Source organism: Podarcis bocagei (genome assembly GCF_964188305.1).
Source record: "Podarcis bocagei genome assembly, chromosome: Z".
NCBI classification, from domain to species: domain Eukaryota; kingdom Metazoa; phylum Chordata; class Lepidosauria; order Squamata; family Lacertidae; genus Podarcis; species Podarcis bocagei.
In genome coordinates, this window is record NC_138140.1 from 993,626 (window position 1) to 1,013,485 (window position 19,860).

General features: G+C 43.2%; 1 protein-coding gene across 3 annotated transcripts in view; it reads right to left on the reverse strand.

Moving 5' to 3' along the window:
- The window catches only part of NEK6 (NIMA related kinase 6), a 96,188-nt gene that overhangs the window by 30,774 nt on the left and 45,554 nt on the right, over positions 1-19,860 (reverse strand). For all 3 annotated transcript variants that reach the window (XM_081179833.1, XM_081179832.1, XM_081179834.1), the window contains 3 exons: positions 16,404-16,544; positions 15,165-15,227; positions 8,132-8,242 (listed from right to left, as the gene is read on the reverse strand). In XM_081179833.1, coding sequence (XP_081035959.1) covers positions 8,132-8,242; positions 15,165-15,227; positions 16,404-16,544 — 315 coding nt within the window. The remainder of the gene's footprint in view (positions 1-8,131; positions 8,243-15,164; positions 15,228-16,403; positions 16,545-19,860) is intronic.

Sequence of the window (19,860 nt, forward strand, 5' to 3'; positions counted from 1 at the left end):
GATACAATATCCAAATGGAAACATGGGAGAGGTTGTAGAGGGAGGATGTAAAACTCACCGCTTGTTACAATTTGAAAGAGAACTGCATGAAGATGCTCTACAGATGGTACTTAACACCTGTCAAACTCGCTAAAATGTCTAAATCTAGATCAAACATCTGTTGGAGATGTGGGGAGGCGCAAGGCACCATGATCCACGTGGTGAAATTGCAACAAAATTAGGGATTTTGGGGAAATAATTTACAATGAACTTAAAAAAATGTTTAAATGCTCGTTCCCAAAGAAGCCTGAAGCCTTCCTACTAGGCATAACGAACAATGAAATTCCAAAAAGGCTAAGGAAAATCTTCAAGTACATGACAGTAGTGGCTAGAATTTTGATTGTGAAAGTATGGAAAGGGGACTCTGCCCCCACAAAATTAGACCGGCTAAGCAAAATGTTAGAATACGCTGAACTAGCCGGACTAACAGCAAGATTCTGAGACCGCACCGATCAACTATTTAATAGAGAGTGGAATGTATGTAGAGAATATTTTAAAAAATATTGTAACAACATAAATTTGGTGGCAGATTTGGACAGATTGAATTAGGAGATAGTTACAGAGACAAAATGAAAGAGTACAGTGGTACCTCAGGTTACAGACGCTTCAGGTTACAGACTCCGCTAAGAAGAGTTTGGATTTGATATCCCGCCTTTTACTCCCTTTAAGGAGTCTCAAAGCGGCTAACATTCTCCTTTCCCTTCCTCCCCCACAACAAACACTCTGTGAGGTGAGTGGGGCTGAGAGACTTCACAGAAGTGTGACTGGCCCAAGGTCACCCAGCAGCTGCATGTGGAGGAGCGGAGACGCGAACCCGGTTTCCCAGATTACGAGACTACCGCTCTTAACCACTACACCACCCAGAAATAGTACCTCGGGTTAAGAACTTTGCCTATGGATGAGAACAGAAAGCGTGCTCTGGCGGCGCGGCAGCAGCAGGAGGCCCCATTAGCTAAAGTGGTGCTTCAGGTTAAGAACAGACCTCCGGAACGAATTAAGTACTTAAACCGAGGTACCACTGTATTTCGGAGAGTGGGGAGACAGGAAGTCATACTAGAATTAGTGAAGAATTAACTCAATTTTGGATGTAAGAAGTGCAAACTCTTTTTCGGACTGCATTTTGTTGAATATAGTACTACATTTTTTTATACACTTTTTCTTTGTTGTGCTATGTTTTTGCTTTTAAAACCAATAAAGCATAAAAATAAAGTTCTGTGAGACGCTGAAGAGGAGCGCAGGGCTGAAGTGTTATTTACTTGATAATACTTCTTTCTTGTTGAAGTATTTAGGGGAGGAGACACTAGGCCACAATTAGCAACCTTCTTAAATGCCATGTCCAATAAGATTTCCATGACATTTCACAGAAAGCCAAAAATTCTCCAGTGAGTTGTACTGCTAGCAACCCTCAGTTACATCAGCTTCATAATGCCTCATAAATAATGTAGGCAACAGGGGCAAAGAGCGAGCCTGAGGGGTGGGGGGTGTTTGGGTGTGCTTTAAACCACTCCTCACCTTCTAAGCATTGTTGCAGCTATCCTACTATTTCTCTGAAAGGACAGGGAAGTGACTTTATTTCCCAACAATTCTGTCTCAATACAGCGGACCCTCGGATTACGTACCTCTCTGGATACGTAATTTTCGGGTTGCAAAAGTGGCAAACCTGGAAGTATTTTTCCAGGTTTCGCCGCTCACACATGCGCAGAAGCACTCTATTGCGCTGCACGTGTGCGCAGAAGCCGTGCCTCTGGTTATGGATTTTTCAGGGTGTGCACAGACCCCTGGAATGAATTAAATCCGTATCCAGAGGGTCCACTGTACTTGGATTTGGTTTAAATAGGAAAAAATCATGGGAACTGAATCTGGAAACATAACAGCTGAAAGGGTGAGCACAGAAACGCACATGCCGCAGAGTAGTTACACACCAGAGAGCTGTGGTCCACTTTACTCCCACAACATTTGTTTCCATGTGTTCAGACACCCACCTCCTCTTCAAACATGAAAGTATTCACCAGATTGAAACTCGCAGTGGACACACAGGAAGTATGCAAACCATGAAGGGCTGTAAAGCCACGTACAGTGGAAGCTTGGGTTGCGAACGTGATCCATGCGGGATGCACGTTTGCAACCCACAGCATTCGCAACCTGCAGTGGCGCGTCTGCGCACGCGCGGGTTGCAATTCGGCATTTCAGCTCAAAGCGTGATTTAGTGCTTCTGCACATGTGCGACTGCCGAAACCCAGAAGTAACCCATTCCAGTACTTCTGGGTTTCAGCGGGTGCGTAACCCCCAAAAATGCTACCTGAAGCGGCTGTAACCCGAGGTATGACTGTACTTACTGAGAGTCATTTGGTGTAGTGGTTAGAAAACTGGACTTGAACATGGAAGACCAGGTTTCAAATCCCCACTTGGCTATGAAGCTGACTGGGTGAACCCGGTACAATGGTACCTCGGGTTACAGATGCTTCAGGTTACAGACTCCACTAACCCGGAAGTAGTACCTCGGGTTAAGAACTTTGCTTCAGGATGAGAAAAGTAAACCGTGCTCCGGTGGCGCGGCAGCAGCAGGAGTCCCCATTAGCTAAAGTGGTGCTTCAGGTTAAGAACAGTTTCAGGTTAAGTACAGACCTCCGGAACGAATTAACTACTTAACCCAAGGAAACACTGTACAGTCATTCACTCTCAGTCTAACCTACCTCGCAGGGTTGTTGTGAGGAGAAAATGGAGATGAGGTGAAATATGCTCACCACCTTGAGCTCCATGAAGGAAATCACGACAGCAGACGGAGCTCACGTCCTGCTGATAATAATGAAGAGCCCATTGTGCTATTTTCCACATTAAGCTCTCTTTTCTTATTATCCTTGCCCATGTTAAAATTCTTTTACACATATTCATGTTCTGTGAACCGTTCACTCTAATCCCTCCCTGACAGTGTGTCCTGAAATTATGAGCAGACAAATATTAGACCAGTGTGGTGTACTGATTAGAAGGGCCAGAGTGTTGGACCAGGGTTCAAATCCCAATTCAGCCATGAAGCTCCCTGGGTGACCTTGGGCCAATCACTGTCCTTCAGCCAAGCCTACTTCACAGGGTATTGGTGAGGACTAAACGGGAATGAGAGAACCATGTACATCACTTTAAACTTAAGAGGAAAAGGTGGTATATAAAGAAATAAATTTCAGAAATGTAAAGGTAAGAAGCCCATGTCCGAAATAAGCCATTGCCTGCCTGTTAGAATTCCTGTTCTATGATTGCAGTCATGGGATTGTTGTATATCACATGACAGTGTATGTTTTGACTCCACAGAATGGGAAGTGATGGAGACAGGATGTTTGTGTTCCTGTGTTCTGTGAAGTGGACCTTTTTCCTTTTTCTCTTTGCTGTCTGATGCTAGAGAGAGAGGGAGCCATGTTGCAGTGCTCCGTGTGTGTTTATATGTAAATAAAGTAGATTAGCCAAAATACTGAGTTGCTGAGGTCTGTCACGCAAGTTGTGCAAACTCTGCGGATCCCTAAGTGTGCCAGTGGCTGTTGGCATCGGTCACTGTGATGTTCGGACAGAAGAAAGCTTTTGAAGCTCCCGAACGATCGGCCAGGAGGGAGGGAATATGTTAGTCGGGCATGTGTTTTTGCCAGGGTCCTACTCAAGTGTAGGCTGAACTCCTGACAGTAAACACAGCACTGCCCCAAAGAAAAGAGAATGCTTCCATGCAAAGCGCTGACTTGGCCACACCAAGAGTTCTTTTAGATCACATCGTCTCAGAATCTTGGAACGGATTATATGAAGAAAACATTGTGGGACTTGCTCGGGTCACCGAAAGCCAACTCAAAACAGAGATGTTGTACTGCACTGCAAGGGCAGGGCTCTTAAGTCTGCAGGGAAGACCAGCAGAACAGCAAAATAATCAATACATGCCTCACTCGGATCAGAGCCTTGAGAAATTCTCTATAAATTCTCACAGAATCAGACATTCTAAACCCAAGTGGTATCTAAGAGCCTGGTCTTACACCCTTGATGAATGGCTGAGACCCTACCTGCCCTCAGACTGTCTTGCCAGAGTGGTGCATGCTCTAGTTATCTCCCGCTTGGACTATTGCAATGCGCTCTATGTGGGGCTACCTTTGAAGATGATGCGGAAACTACAACTAATCCAGAATGAAGCAGCTAGACTGGTGACTGGGAGTGGCCGCCGAAACCACATAACACCAGTCTTGAAAGACCTATATTGGCCCCCAGTACATTTCCGAGCAGAATTCAAAGTATCGGTGTTGACCTTGAAAGCCCTAAACGACCTTGGTCCAGGATACCTGAGGGAGTATCATTTTGCCCCCCATCATTTTGCCCAGACACTGAGGTCCAGCGCCGAGGGCCTTCTGGCAGTTCCCTCCCTGCGAGAAGCCAAGTTACAGGGAACCAGGCAGAGGGCCTTCTCGGTAGTGGCACCCACCCTGTAGAAGGCCCTCCCACCAGATGTCAAAGCAAACAACTACCAGACTTTTAGAAGACATCTGAAGGCAGCCCTGTTTAGGGAAGCTTTTCATGTTTGATGCATTACTGTATTTTAATATTTTGTTGGGAGCTGCCCAGAGTGGCTGGGGAAGCCCAGCCGGATAGGCAGGGTATAAATAATAAATTATTATTATTATTATTATTAACAACAGGAACGACAGGAGGGCGCCCAGGGGTTAATGAAGTGGGGGGCAGAGGGGATGGGCCACCCCAGATGCCACTCTTTGCTGGTTGATAAGATGGCCCCTGCCTCCCCCAGCGGTAGATCGGCTGAATGCGCGCGCAGCCCATACGGGCACAGTTCGCGTGGTGTCCATATGGGCTGCCGCTCTTGTGCACCGTCCATATAGACTTCCATACAGGCTTCCTCTTGCACAGCAACTGTATGGGCTGGTGCACATGCTCACTCCATATGGGATGCCACACATGCGCAGTCTGTACGGGATGCCACTGGCGCAGCAACCTGTACAGTCGTTGTGCAAGTGACAGCCCATACGGACGCCATACAAGTGGCAGCCTATACGGCTGCCATGTGCAAACAGCAGCCTGTACGGAGTGTGCATGTGTGGCATCCTGTACAGACTGTGCATGTGCAGCATCCCATACGGTTACCGCACATCATCATCATCATTATTATTATTATTATTATTATTATTATTATTATTATTATATTAGTGGAACTGACCTGGCTTTGCCCAAGCGTGGTTATAAAAATATAAGCTGGAAAGGCCCTCTATAACAAACTATGCATCAGGATAGATGATGAGGTTATTATTGCTGAAGAGCAAGCGGGATTTAGGCAAGGCAGATCCACCCTAGATCATTGCTTCGTCCTAGCACATCTCAGAGACAAGTATGCTAAGAAACAACATGGTGTGCTTTACGCAGCCTTCATCAATTTGAAAGCTGTATCATGCCCCCAAATTGGCCACAAAACCCATCTTAATTCGATTATATGCAGATGATGTGGTTCTTCTATCCCAAACAAAAGTAGGCCTAAAAAGACCCAGGAGAACATTTTCAGGATACTGCCAGAGAGAATAGCTGACCGTGAATTACAAGACAACCAAAGCCATGGTTTTCTCAAGAAACTATAGATGGCGCAAGGACAACCAGCTAATTGAACAGGTCAAAGTTTTCAAATATCTTGGCCTTATTTCCCAGTCCACAGAGTCATGGGGAGCACACCAGAAATTTGCAAAAGAAAAAGCATCCGAAAGCACCAAAATTCTGACATGCTTCTTCTACACAAAAGGTGGTAAACATATGCCATCGGTTCTGAAAGTGTTCCAAGCTAAACCCCTAGCACAGTTATTGTATGAGGCTCAGATTTGGACAGGCACTTCCCTTGGATCTACGGAAGCTGTCCAATCAAAGTTCTTAAGGCAAATTTTCCCTGTACCACCCTGTGTCCCAAACTCCTCATTGCAGCTAGAGGCTACTCTTCCCTCGGTAGAATTATGGATCTGGCATAGGACACTTAACTATTGGCTTTGCCCAAACTCAAATCCCCCCAGTCTAATATCCCTAGTGCTGTAAGATTGTCACAAGAGCCCCTGGACTAAAATTGTCTATCAAAAACTTCACTCTTGCGGGTTATCACCACAACAGCTACTCACTTTGGGTTTTAGTAAAGCAAACAGTCTAACTTGTCAGCGCCTAAATGATACTGAGCATCAGAACTTGGCCACAATAAGGAAATTTTGCCCACGGTATGATTATTTTCCACCATCCCATTTTGACTCTCTGGCACCCTATCTGCATAACCTAGCAATTCTAAAATATAGACGTGCTTTTACTCTCGCAAGATTGAATGTCTTGCCCTTGGCTGTACTGAAGGGATGATTCCAACAGATTCCACATGAAAAACGCTTACGTGGAAATGGCAGTACTGTGGAGATGGCATCCCTGTGGAGCTGGCAGTACTGAATCGGTGGTGCATGCCCTTCTGGCTTGCACTCTTTATAAAGACTTGAGGAATGAGGTTATCACCCCTCTTTTATTGTCCATTCCAGGTCGCCTAGCCACAGCCACACTGCCCTTTCTCTTGGCAGATCAAGATGAGCAGGTGACAGCAAAGGTGGCAAGGCTTTTAGCTGGGGCAATCAGAATAAGATCCACTATTTGACTATTGATTCAAAACCCTAAAATGTATTTTATATAATTGACTTTTTACTTCTATTCTTTGTATATCGTATTGTTGTTTTATTGCTATGGCTAATGCAAATTAAGATTCATTCATTCAATATAAGCTGGGGTTTTCTTGGCATGTGGTGAGCTTTCTAAAACGATCATTTATGATAATCTCAGATCAGTGGCGGCAAAACGGGGGGAAATATGAGCGGCTACATCTGTTCTCACAGGGAATGCCTGTCTCCAGATTAACATGTAAGAAACGATTGAAAACCAGGTGACAACAGCTGAGCTGAAGCAGGTTCCACCAAACAAGGATTCCTGAGAACAGCACAGGGAAAGACCCCCCCCCCCGGCAAGTCTCAGGCCTTAAAGCAAAGAAGGTCAAGAGCCGTTGGGAAAGCTTTCAGTAGCTGCCTAAGAATTAGAAGTGCCTATCAACTGAATATCAGTACAGAAAAAGTTACGTGGTCAAAGAGGGTAATTGCCTTTCACAGTTTAATGGCTGCCAATTTGTTACTAGGCCAAGTCCAAGGTTTTACTATGGCTATATAAAGCCCATGGTGCTCAGAACCAGTTTTGCTTGAGAAAGCACCTTGCCCCATATTTGCTTATTTGACTGTTTCAACCTGCAGAACTTGCCCTCTTCTAAGTGCCACTTAATCTTCATTCATTTGTAAGGAGCCAATATTTTGACATGGCAGCGCCTGTGCCTTAGAACTCTCTGCCAATAGACAGGAGGCAGACACTTTTGCTGTAACATTTCAGAAACCTGCTGGTCACCTTTTTTATCTCAGGCAGGAAGGTAAACAGTGTTTCCGTGTGCTCTGGCTTCCATCACAGGGTCCCGCTGCGCCAGAAGCAGTTTAGTCCTGCTGGCCACATGACCTGGAAAGCTGTCTGTGGACAAATGCCGGTTCCCTCGGCCTGACAAGCGAGGTGAGCGCTGAACCCCATAGTCGCCTTTGATTGGACTTAAGCGTCCAGAAGTCCTTTACCTTCTACCTTTTTTACCCAGGCGTACAAATTAGTTACCTATATTCATTGTTAAACATTTCACTGATTCTTATCTGTGTTTTGGTAATTATTTTATGTATATTTAATTGTTCTGTGAATTATAGCTTTTTATGATGTATGAAACTTAGAGAGCTTGTGATTTTTAATACTTTATAAATTAATTCACTAGCACTGGCCCAAATTATTAAGACCATAGCAAGTTACACCTCTGATCCAAGGCTGGGAAAAGGGCAGTTGGCTGCTCCGCCCTCTAGCTGCTTCCAGCTAGAAGTCAGTAACAGAAATTGAGAAGGTTTTTCTAGTTTCTTACATGACAAATGCACCACCCTGCGCTGACTTTTAAGTGCTCCATTTCCCCATGTACCCTTGATTCCAATCTTGAAAGTTTGCTTTAGCAAAGTAATTGTGTAGCCTCAAGAATAAGGCTTCTCCTTACCTTAATCATCTGGGAGAGGTCACCTGCATCTGCCAGTTCCAATACAATGTTAAGTTCATTGTCCTCAATAAATGAATCCAAATACTTGATTATGTTGGGGTGGTTCAGTTGCTGCAAATAGACAGAGTAGAAGGACAATCACTATATGAATGTAGAGAACACCAGGGTGTCATAATGGCTCACAGGCAGCCATGAAGCAGGGAAGGCAAGAGTCTGATGGGGGACTTCTCAGTGTCACCAACTCCCTCAAAGTTAGGGGGAAATCCATGAGGGATTTTTAAACCATATTATCAGAAAGTCAATTTATGCTGTATGAGAAAAATACAAGAACCTATTAGAGAACAAAACCCCATGGTGGCTATCACCATTAGAAGCGCTGTCAGTAAAAATAACTAATATGGAAAAGGTTTGGGCAACATATAGAGAATTGTTAATTGAGGAGGAAGAAAATCAACTGAATGTAAAAAAAAATTTGAAGATATAAGATACTTGTTAACTGATTGGCTCCAATATCATCAATTAAATGACATTTTAGGCCGGATAAAGGAGCTGGTTTTGGTAAAGAATTTTCAAGATTGCAGACAGAACTGTGGGAAAATAATGAAAAATTTCTGCCAAAAATGTATAAATTGGGGCTGGAGTAGAAAACAAAAGATGAGGAAGTAAAATCTGTAAAGATTCATTGGGCAAAAGATGTGGGACATAACATACAAATTACCTCAGTAGAGAATGGTACAACTTTATTGAATACATTAAAGAACACTGTAAGAGTTTAAAAACATTAGCAGGATTCACATAACGCTTAAATTAACATAATGTTAATTTATATTAACAAAGGATAAAAATGGTATATAACAAAGTTAGATAAAGTAAGTAGAGGCAGTTAAAAGTGGAAGAATTGTGGAAGCCAGGAGAGGGGTGGGAAGAAGTCCTGGGGTTCAGGACTTCAGGACCCATAAAGGTACAGTGGTACCTCGCAAGACGAATGCCTCGCAAGACAAAAAACTCGCTAGACGAAAGGTTTTTCCGTTTTCGATTTGCCTCACAAGACGAATTTCCCTATGGGCTTGTTTCGCAAGACGAAAACGTCTCGCGACTTTGTTTCCTTTGTCTAAAAATAAAGACATGTTTTGTTTATAAAGTTAATTTATTTTCCCTTCAATTTTTGAACTGCTCTTTACAGTATGTGTGACTTTAAAGAGCAGTTAATAAACTGTTGTTGTACCAAATTTGGCTTTGCTTCGACTTTTTTTGACCATAGGAACGCATTAATTGATTTTCAATGCATTCCTATGGGATTTCGTGATTCGCAAGACAAAAAATTCGCTAGACGACAAAACTTGCGGAACGAATTAATTTCGTCTTGCGGGGCACCACTGTATTGACATGAATATGGTTTTGTGAAAATAAGTGTATATGTCTGTGTGTATATGTATGTGTGTGTTTTAAAAAAAGTATGTTTTCTTTTTGAAAATATGAAAAAATAATTAAATAATAATAATAATAATAATAATTGTACCTTGATACGGTTTTTGTTTCTGTATGTTGTCTTGAGTGTCCTTCACTACAAAAAGCTAGTAATCCTTATTAAAAAAATAAGTGTAGCATCACACTCATACTAAAAATGAGGAACAATCATCTCCAGAATATGATCAATTTGGAATAAAATGAACACCAAAAAACATTTCTCACCTACATCTTGTAGGCTTAATGTGGACATGGCAAACAAGGAGGTTTTGTGGGCGTATGAAGACCTCGCAATGCCTATTTCATGTGCCCCAGTCAAACAGCTACCACAGAGGAATTGGAGAATCAGTTGCATAAACAATTGGAAATGATTATGTTGATTGGTATATTATTTGCCTTTTCTAAAACAGATAAATAAATCTGTTAATATTTATATACTGTTGACTGATATTACATTAACATTGCTAGGTATATCCTGTTAAATTTTTTTAATGGAAATTGGTTTTAGCTTTGAATTCCTATTTGTTGTTATTTTTGCTGTTAACTTTTATGAACCTGCTTGTTAAAAAGCAGTATCACAATATTAAATCCAACCAAAAAGGCTAGTTCTGACCTTTCGGATACTGCCCAGAAAATGAAGGACTAAAATAAATCCTCACTGAGCAGCTATGAAACTACAATTTTACCAAGAACACTTGAGCAGCTATGAAACTACAATTTTACCAAGAACAGTGCTGTCTTATGCACCCAAGTGCCTTCCTTTCCAGTCACAATTCTGGCCAGCTCCTTATTATGTCTCCCGCTATTGTGTGCTTCATTAAATGCAGCTTTCCCACCCAGGCATTCAGGACCAAACTCTGCCTCCAGAGCTCCCCGCTCAGACTCATGTTCTTTCCAAGTACCACATTTATCTGGAGTTCCTGCACCCACAAGAAACAATGCCAGCGAGTGCATTTGTATACTAATAGGGTTGTTTGAAATTTCTGCCTTTTGACATGGGGGGGAAAAACCTGCAGAACCTTCACTCCAGCTTCATCCTCTAATGCACATAAACACTCTGGCTCAGACGACTGCTATCCTCTCATTTTGTAAATGCTGCTGAAAAGTTTGATGGAAGCAAATGCCTGATGTATATGCAGAGCAACGCTGTCAGCGGCAGGCATGCAAAAATGCAAGTGGCCGCTAACGGGACAGAGTGATGCTGGCAGGCCAGCTGATGTTCAGAGCCACATTACGAGCTGCTTTTACTCTCCTTGCTGTTTAGAAAGTGCTCCTCATTTCCCCCACCCCCGCAGCCACGACTTTTTCTAGGACTAATTCCCAATGACTAAGGTTTCCTCGATTAATGTAGTAAGCATAGAAGTTTAATGCAAAATTTAAAACTGGTTATTATTTAACGGAATCATAGAATATTGTAGAGTTGGAAGGGAGGGACCCCAAGGGTCATCTAGTCCACCCCCTGCAATGCAGGAATACTTTGCCCAGGGTGGGGCTTGAACCCACAACCCTGAGGTTAAGAATCTCATGCTCTACCAACTGAGCTATCTAAATTTCTTCTCCCCTGTCTCCAATTAAGAAACAAAATGTTGTAACACAATAATTTAAGCAGCCCTTGCTTCTTCTGTTCTGTAAATGACAATCTTGTTCTAAGTACAATGCATAGAAAATGTAAATACAGGTTTGGTGCGTGAAGAGGTGGAATCCAGGGACACAGAATGAAGAGCCTTGCAGGGATAACATTCCCAGAAGGAGAGGCGGCTACAAGGCAAGCTTACAGACCAAAACAGATTCATGTACACCTCTCTGAACCACCCACACGCCCAAATACCCCAGACATGAACCACAGGCTTACTACTTCACTGAGAGGAGGAGGTCTTCACCTTTTCTGACTAATATGTTTAGATTATATCAGAATGGCTCTATCTATTGTAATGACTGAACACTTAAAATTGTATATTTCCTTTTAAACAACTGAAAAATATGTTTCTTCATTTGTGACAAAAGATGCAACTTTATATATTACTACAAGTAGCATTCATAAATATGATTGCTCTTCTTGTAAGCCTATCTCTATCTGATGGGGCCTGTATTCGAAGAGAGAGACATTTCCTGAAACAACAGCAAATAAAGCAAACCAAATAATACCTAATTTGCTTAATTGTACAGATGAAAAACTGAAGTTTCATAGCACACTTCAAAGCTATGCAGGGGACAGTGGTGTGTGTGTGTGTGTTCTGTGTCTCATGGCAGAGAGTAGTTGGGAGTTAATGGTAGAACTTTACTTGTTTCCATAGAGCAACCCTGCAATACATCCCAAAGACTGCAGAACATAAGCTAACTTGTTTTCTCTTGGATAAACTGTACAAGTATGAAATTTTTGCATAAGTATACCTTATCCCTACCTCTGCTTTTGTACAGCATAGCAAAACAGCCTTCAGTCTGCATATATTTGTAAGAGCAATTGTCCAGGGAGCCATCAATTAACAAGAAATGAGTTGCAGATATTTATTTGACATGTTATTAGCTGTGCAGGACCGATCAAAGCGCATTCCAATTGCTGACGCTGACAGACAGACTGAAGCAGTCCCCTTGCCTCTAAACAAATCCTTGAACAACTCTGCAATCCTAGACTCTGTGGGGAAAATCTGGCACCTGAACCAAATTATCAAAAAACGCTGACCTGCATCATGTCATTAAAAACTGCATCTCAAGTTGACATTTAGATCTTTGCTGTGGTATGTTCATCTCTTCAGAGCTGAATTATATACATCTTGGGCAAAATCTGTCAGATTTGGTTGGAACTTTCAGTCAAAAACTTGGATACATTTGAAAGGAATGCCCAATAGGCAACAACTACTAATAGATCCCTCATGCCTTTGCAACACAATATTATTTATCAAACTGACTTTCTACCATGCTTTGAGCAGCATGCATGCAAGTGTTTGACCAGCAGTGACTGCTCTCTGTAATTTTTCACAATGCTTTCCAACAAAGTGTATTACGCAGTAAAACGAGTTTGTGGACAGCTGCAAATCCGCCAGTGTCCTGCAAGGCAAGTACCACAAACCAAGTCCTTGTCACGGATTCTAGAAAAGAAAAATGATCAAATTTGGTACCAGGAGTCTTGGGATGCTGCAGATCGTGGGTGTCTTCCTAGCACAGCAACTTCCATCCACCAGAAATGCCTTCCTCAGGCCAAGCTGACCTCTCAATTCCAAGCTCAAGAAATGATGAGCCAGGATAATGACAAGTCATCACATCGGTCCTACACAACAAGAACTAGCTGCCTTTCCCATACAACTCCACAGCACACTGTTTCTACAGATGCCAGTGCGCAGAGATTGCCTGCCTCCTTCTCACAACCTAAATCCCTCTGATTCCCATGTGCCTCCAACTATGCTGGGTCTATTCCATTCCATTCACTACTGGTCCTGAATGGGGTAACTGTGCCCCTGAAGGACCAGGTGCGCAGCCTGGGAGTCATTCTGGACTCACAGCTGTCCATGGAGGCGCAGGTCAATTCTGTGTCCAGGGCAGCTGTCTACCAGCTCCATCTAGTACGCAAGTTGAGACACTACCTGCCCACCCACTGTCTCACCAATGGTGCATGCTCTAGTTATCTCCCGCTTGGACTACTGCAGTGCGTGCTACATGGGGCTACCTTTGAAGGGCACCCGGAAACTATAACCTAGAATGTGGCAGCCAGACTGGTGATTGGGAGCGGCTGCCGAGACCACATAACACCAGTCTTGAAAGACCTACATTGGCTCCCAGGATGTTTCCAAGCATAATTCAAAGTGTTGGTGCTGAGCTTTAAAGCCCTAAACAGCATCGGTCCAGTATACCTGAAGGAGCGTCTCCACCCCCATTGTTCAGCCCAGACATTGAGGTCCAGCTCCAAGGGCCTTCTGGCGGTTCCCTCACTGCGAGAAGCCAAGTTACAGGGAACCAGGCAGAGGGCCTTCTCCGTAGTGGCACCCGCCCTGTAGAATGCCCTCCCACCAGATGTCAAAGAGAAGAACAACTACCAGACTTTTAGAAGACATCTGAAGGCAGCCCTGTTTAGGGAAGCTTTTAATGCTTGATGCACTATTTTATTTTAATATTTTGTTGGAAGCCGCCCAGAGTGGCTGGGGAAACCCAGCCAGGTGGGCGGGGTATAAATAATATTATTTTTATTTATTTATTAAATTTTATTATTTTATTTATTAAAATAATATTTTATTTTTATTACTACTACTACTACTACTACTACTACTACTACTACTACTACTGTCATGGGCCAATTTATCTGCACGCTGCTCTGGTAAATTCCACTAGCACTACCTAGATCTCTGTGTAAGCACTCTCTCAATTCAGTTTAGACTCCTTCCTTGCGAAACCTGGCAGCATCCCAGCAACTTCACCCATCACCTGTCCGCAAGCTTTCCTAATGCCCGAGTGAAAAATAATAGGAAGCTGTAGGAATTAAACCGCTTTGGAAATATATGCAGGAAAAGTAGGGTGTAAATTATTTAACTCAAAATAAGACACACATTGTGCTTGTTCTTTTCATAGTTCAAAAATCATCATTCTGCAATGCCTTGAAGCGTCAGGTTCCAGCCTAACTCCCACTTTGTGCAGTGGATCCTTGGCCAAACAAGGACAGTGTTAGGGAACGCAGGTGAAGCCAGAGAAGGAAGGAAAATGCCTTCAGAAAATACACAGGGAACCAGAGAAGAAAGTGCTAATTATCCCAGTGTATCATCTTTCCTCATTTTTGTCTTCACAGCCCAGCTAATATAGCATTCACAACTTAACATCTGGCTCCCTGGTAAGCTTGGCACAGGGAGATCTGCAGTTGCCTCTGGACATCTTATACAGTAGGGATGATAATTGACCATCTCAATTCCCCTGTCATTCTGAGGGTTTTGATTTCACTTCTCCTTGATTCTAACATATGTGGACATAATGTTCTGAATACATCTAGTACCATATGGGAGACTCTTTGCCTCCACCTTCACTCAAGCCTTATTTTGTATAGAGCGCTACAACACCCAAAGGCATTACTGATTATCTTCACTTTGTTTGGTTTGGCATTCTTTGCTCTTTCCTCACTATACGTTTACCAGCTCACACAGAACAGCTCTGATGTAATCTCATCTTATGGCTAATCTAGCAATGAAGTTGCATGGAGCCCAAATACTGGTTTAGAGCCAGAACAGAGTCATGCCTTCTTCCAAGAAAGAAAAGTATGGAAGAAGCACATCTCCTCAACTCTACACTGACACAGAAAGGGGATCATTTCAGCACCAAAGAAAAAGATTATGCTCCCTTCATCAAAAGCATACAAATCTTAAAGATAACTCTCTATTGCCATTCTGCAACACACACACACACACACACACACACACACACACACACACACACATCATCCAAAAAAGGAGGAGTTAAATACAATAAATAGTGGGAGATCATAGATTGCTTCAAGAGCCTCTAACCACACACCACTTTTCTCAAGTTACACCAGAAAACAATAATCTTTTCCATTCCCAGATAATCATCAAAGGTCTGGAGAAATTCTTACCTTCAAAAGGTCTATTTCTTTAATGCAATCTTGTCTAGCCTTGGCATCCATCATTTCAAATATCTTCAAAAGGAAAGAGAGTTACATGTTGAAAGTCAAGCAAAAAATATGGACGTTCCCACATGTTTAAGATTCTAGATCATCCCTAAATTATCTTATCTCCTGGGCAACCATGACCTTTCTGAAGCTCCCTAGTTTCTTGGGGTTCTTAAGAATGAAAAAGACCTGCAAACAAAGCAGAAACTGAAGCACCAGCATTTAGCACATAAATACAACTGGAGAAAGTATTACAGTGGTGCCCCGCAAGACGAATGCCTCGCAAGACGAAAAACTCGCTAGACGAAAGGGTTTTGCGGTTTTTGAGCTGCTTCGCAAGACGAATTTCCCTATGGGCTTGCTTCGCAAGACGAAAATGTATTGCAAGTTTGTTTCCTTTTTCTTAACACCGTTAATACAGTTGCAACTTGACTTCGAGGAGCAACTCATAGAACGCGGTGTGGTAGCCTTTTTTGAGGTTTTTGGTGATTTTTGAAGCTTTTCCAAAACTTTTCCGACACCGTGCTTCGCAAGACGAAAAATTCGCTAGACGAAAAAACTCGCGGAACGAATTAATTTCGTCTTGCGAGGCACCACTGTATTAAGTTTGTTGTTTTCTCATCAATTTGTTGACCTTAATAAACACAAACAAGCAAACAAACCACACAAACCAAAGTAATTACATTATACTGTATAAATAAATGTGTATCTTAAGAATACGCTGAAAAGTGCCAGGGAAATGAGTACAAATAATGATCTAAGACTTTTTGGGTTACACAATTAGACTCTCCTTTTCTATTGATAAAATAAATTGCCTTCTTTTCCATATTCCTCTGCACTAATTAAAAGCAAAGAGGCTTAGATATTCATCCTAATAATCAGAGGGCTATTCACTATTTTATATGAGAGTAGCTTGGGTATACTAAAGAGATACCCAAAATAGGCCCATGTAAAATCAAAATCCAGCCTACGGCATATGGTAGAAGGGAGCCAAAAATATTAAAGATTGTAACATTTTATACAACAAACAAGGGTAGGCTTCTGGTTCATGGCCAACTCCACAAATGGATATCTATAAGTAGCTGCTGTCTGATCCATCCACAGGTAAAAATAGTTCCAAGAAGCAAAGAGGTTCACGACTAGCCCATTTGTGCCACCAAGAGGCACATTCATCCAGTCTTACTTGGGTACTCCAGTGCTCACCTGTACTTTCTTTAATGCCACTGGTTTTCTGTCCAGAAGGCAAGTAGCCTTGTAGACTTCACTGAATTGTCCTCGTCCAATTTTCTTCTCTATCTGAAAGTCTGCTAAGGTGCAGCGATAAGGGTATGAAGTCAGATGCCTCTGTTTAAGGAGGAGAAAAAGAGGATAGTGGGTTAAATGAAAACATATATTCCTACTACCATAATGCTATACTAAATCAGAAGGCAACTGAAGGCAACTCTTCCACTAGATCAAACCTCTCCCAGCAAAAGTATTTCAGAGCCACCTATATCAGGCTGACCTGTGAACGGAAGATAGATGCCTATAAAGGTGAGCTATAGTGCTATATGCTTGTAAGAGTGGCTTGGGCATTATTTCTGGGAGGGACCATAGACAAATGGTAAAGCATTCTGCAAACAGGGTTTCAGGTCAGCTCTATGGTACCACTATGCAAAAGGGCTCACTGGAAGGAGACTCTAGAAAGACTTGTGTATGAGACCAGGGAGAGCTGCAAGCTATAATAATAATAATAATAATAATAATTTATTATTTATACCCCGCCCATCTGGCTGGGCCTCCCCAGCCACTCTGGGCGGCTTCCATAAAAACCAAAAATACAGTAAAATGTCACACGTTAAAAACTTCCCTGAACAGGGCTGCCTTAAGATGTCTCCTGAATGTCAGGTAGTTGTTTATCGCTTTGACATCTGCTGGAAGGGCGTTCCACAGGGCGGGCGCCACTACCGAGAAGGCCCTCTGCCTGGTTCCCTGTAGCTTTGCTTCTCGCAGTGAGGGAACCGCCAGAAGGCCCTCGGCGCTGGACCTCAGCGTCCGGGCAGACTGATGGGGGTGGAGACGCTCCTTCAGGTATACTGGACCGAGGCCGTTTAGGGCTTTAAAGGTCAGCACCAACACTTTGAATTGTGCTCGGAAACGTACTGGGAGCCAATGCAGGTCTTTCAAGACCGGTGTTATATGGTCTCGGCGGCCGCTCCCAGTCACCAGTCTAGCTGCCGCATTCTGGATTAGTTGTAGTTTCCGCGTCACCTTCAAAGGTAGCCCCACGTAGAGCGCATTGCAGTAGTCCAAGCGGGAGATAACCAGAGCATGCACCACTCTGGCGAGACAGTCCGCAGGCAGATAGGGTCTCAGCCTACGTACCAGATGGAGCTGGTAAACAGCTGCCCTGGACACAGATTTGACCTGTGCCTCCATGGACAGCTGTGAGTCCAAAATGACTCCCAGGCTGCGCACCTGGTCCTTCAGGGGCACAGTTACCCCATTCAGGACCAGGGAATCCTCCACACCTGCCCGCCTCCTGTCCCCCAAAAACAGTACTTCTGTCTTGTCAGGATTCAACCTCAATCAAAGCTAGAGTATACAGTGCTGGGTTAGATCAAGGACAGCTCCCTCCAGAAGTTACTGGATTACAACTCCCTAACCATTGGCCATGTTCACTGGGACTGATAGGAGTGCGAGTCCAATATCTGGAGGGAGCCACTTTGGCTACCCCAGGGCTAGGTGGATCAACCTACCAACCAAGACAGTTTCATACGTTGCCTCCACAGAATCTTTCAGTGGCTATTTATTTATTTATCTGTAAGTCAGGAAATGTTGTTGTTGTTGTTTACCTTGCTTTTCAGTTCCAAAAATGGCTCCTAGAGCAATTTACAAAGGACTTTTTTTAAAAAAGTAAAACAATAAAAACAAGCAAAATGGTAAATAAGAATGAAAACAGCAAAGCAACAACATATTCAGTATGAAAAACAGAGATTAAGAACTAGTCAGAAGCTGTAAGAAACAGGGTGACTGAACTCTGTACTGCTGTACAAAACTTATGCTTTACTAATGTATACTTTAAACCACCCCCCGAAAAAACAACTGCCCCACATCCTCTCAAATGTATTCAGATCCTTCACTATTCAATATCTTGAGGGATTTTGGAGTTGAGAGCTTTTAACTGTAAACGGCACCAACTTTGTCATGGTGTTTCCTGCTATGAAAACAAGGGTTTCCCCAAAGCAAATGGTACAATGGCTTGGTAACATTTTTGCAGTATAGCAGGAGACACAAGATCCACATTCCACTTCACAAGATGCACCATTTTTAGCAGAATTTACTGAACCAATCAGTATTCAATACTGCTTTGGAAAGCCCTTGCCTCAACTGTTGTGCGGGCTTCAGGAAGGATGCCTGATATTCCAGCGCTGGCAGGAATCAGCAACTGGGCAATAGGAGCTACTGCAGAGATGGAAAGGTCCTGCAAAGCTCAATGATTCTGAACTGTGCTTTCAAAGCTGGGTGCAGGCTTAGAAGCTGGAATGGTAGCAGGGATAACTACACCCCGTGTAGCTAAGCCAGAATCTGGTATGTCAGATGAAGCTCAAAACATCACAGCTTTTTTTGACAACAAACATGGGGAGCAGTAACTTCTACATAGAACATTACTGGCTTGAACTTTATATGCACTATGCAATTCTATCAACCCCACCACCCACTCCAATATATAGTCCAGTGAACAGAGGATGCAACAAGTTATCATAATTATGCATAAAAGGCTTGAAATACGCAATAAGTAATGATAACATTCTCATGCACATCAGTACATTAAAGGAATGCCAAGAGCAGTTCTCTGCTGCCTTCTTCACCTGAAAAAACAAAACACGGCAACAGAGCAGCACAGTTTCCTGCAGACAAGTTCTCACTCTTTGCAATATGGCTCAGCCACAGAAGTCGGCTCGCCAAGCCCCATTAATGCCGGGAAACGACTGGACACCTCAGCTGATAGACTCTGGCATCCGCCAAGGCTACAGCTGCACATTTACATATGCAATGACCTAGATTTGCATTTGCTATCACAACCTATCAGACCTAATTAAAGCAATGGAGCCAAAGAGAGGATGTAAAATTATAGCATGAACAAAAGGAGCATATCCAGGTCAGACCAAAACATGCCAAAACTTCCGTATTTATTAGAGCAGGCCATTTTCCCGCCATGTTTAGACAGTTATTAGTAAAATATTGTGTCCACAGCAGACACGCTTTCAGTCTAAATGGGGGGTGGGAGTGGTAAAAAGAAAGAGAAATGCTAGGCCACAAAATCAACCCACTGCTTGTCATCCAAACTGTCTACAGTCATGGGCTGCTCTTCTAAATTTTCTCCTGCAGCCAAAAAAGGATACCTAGCAGCAGACAGAAGGTACCGTGCAGGGATGAGAGGCAGTAGCTTGTTTTGGCTGAGCACACCTCGGCTGGCATAAAGAGCTGTAACTCCACTCTCCACTGGAAGCCACCAGTGGGCCAGAGAAGAAGACGACAGACCTCTCCTCTCTGTCTCTGAAGCTATCAGAGGTGGGGGGAGAGAAGAAGGGGGCTTGGAGGAAGCTCACTCTTTGGCACAATGGAGTCTTTCTGCCCTCCTTCCATCAACCCATGTAGGAGTTAAGGGCATGGGTGT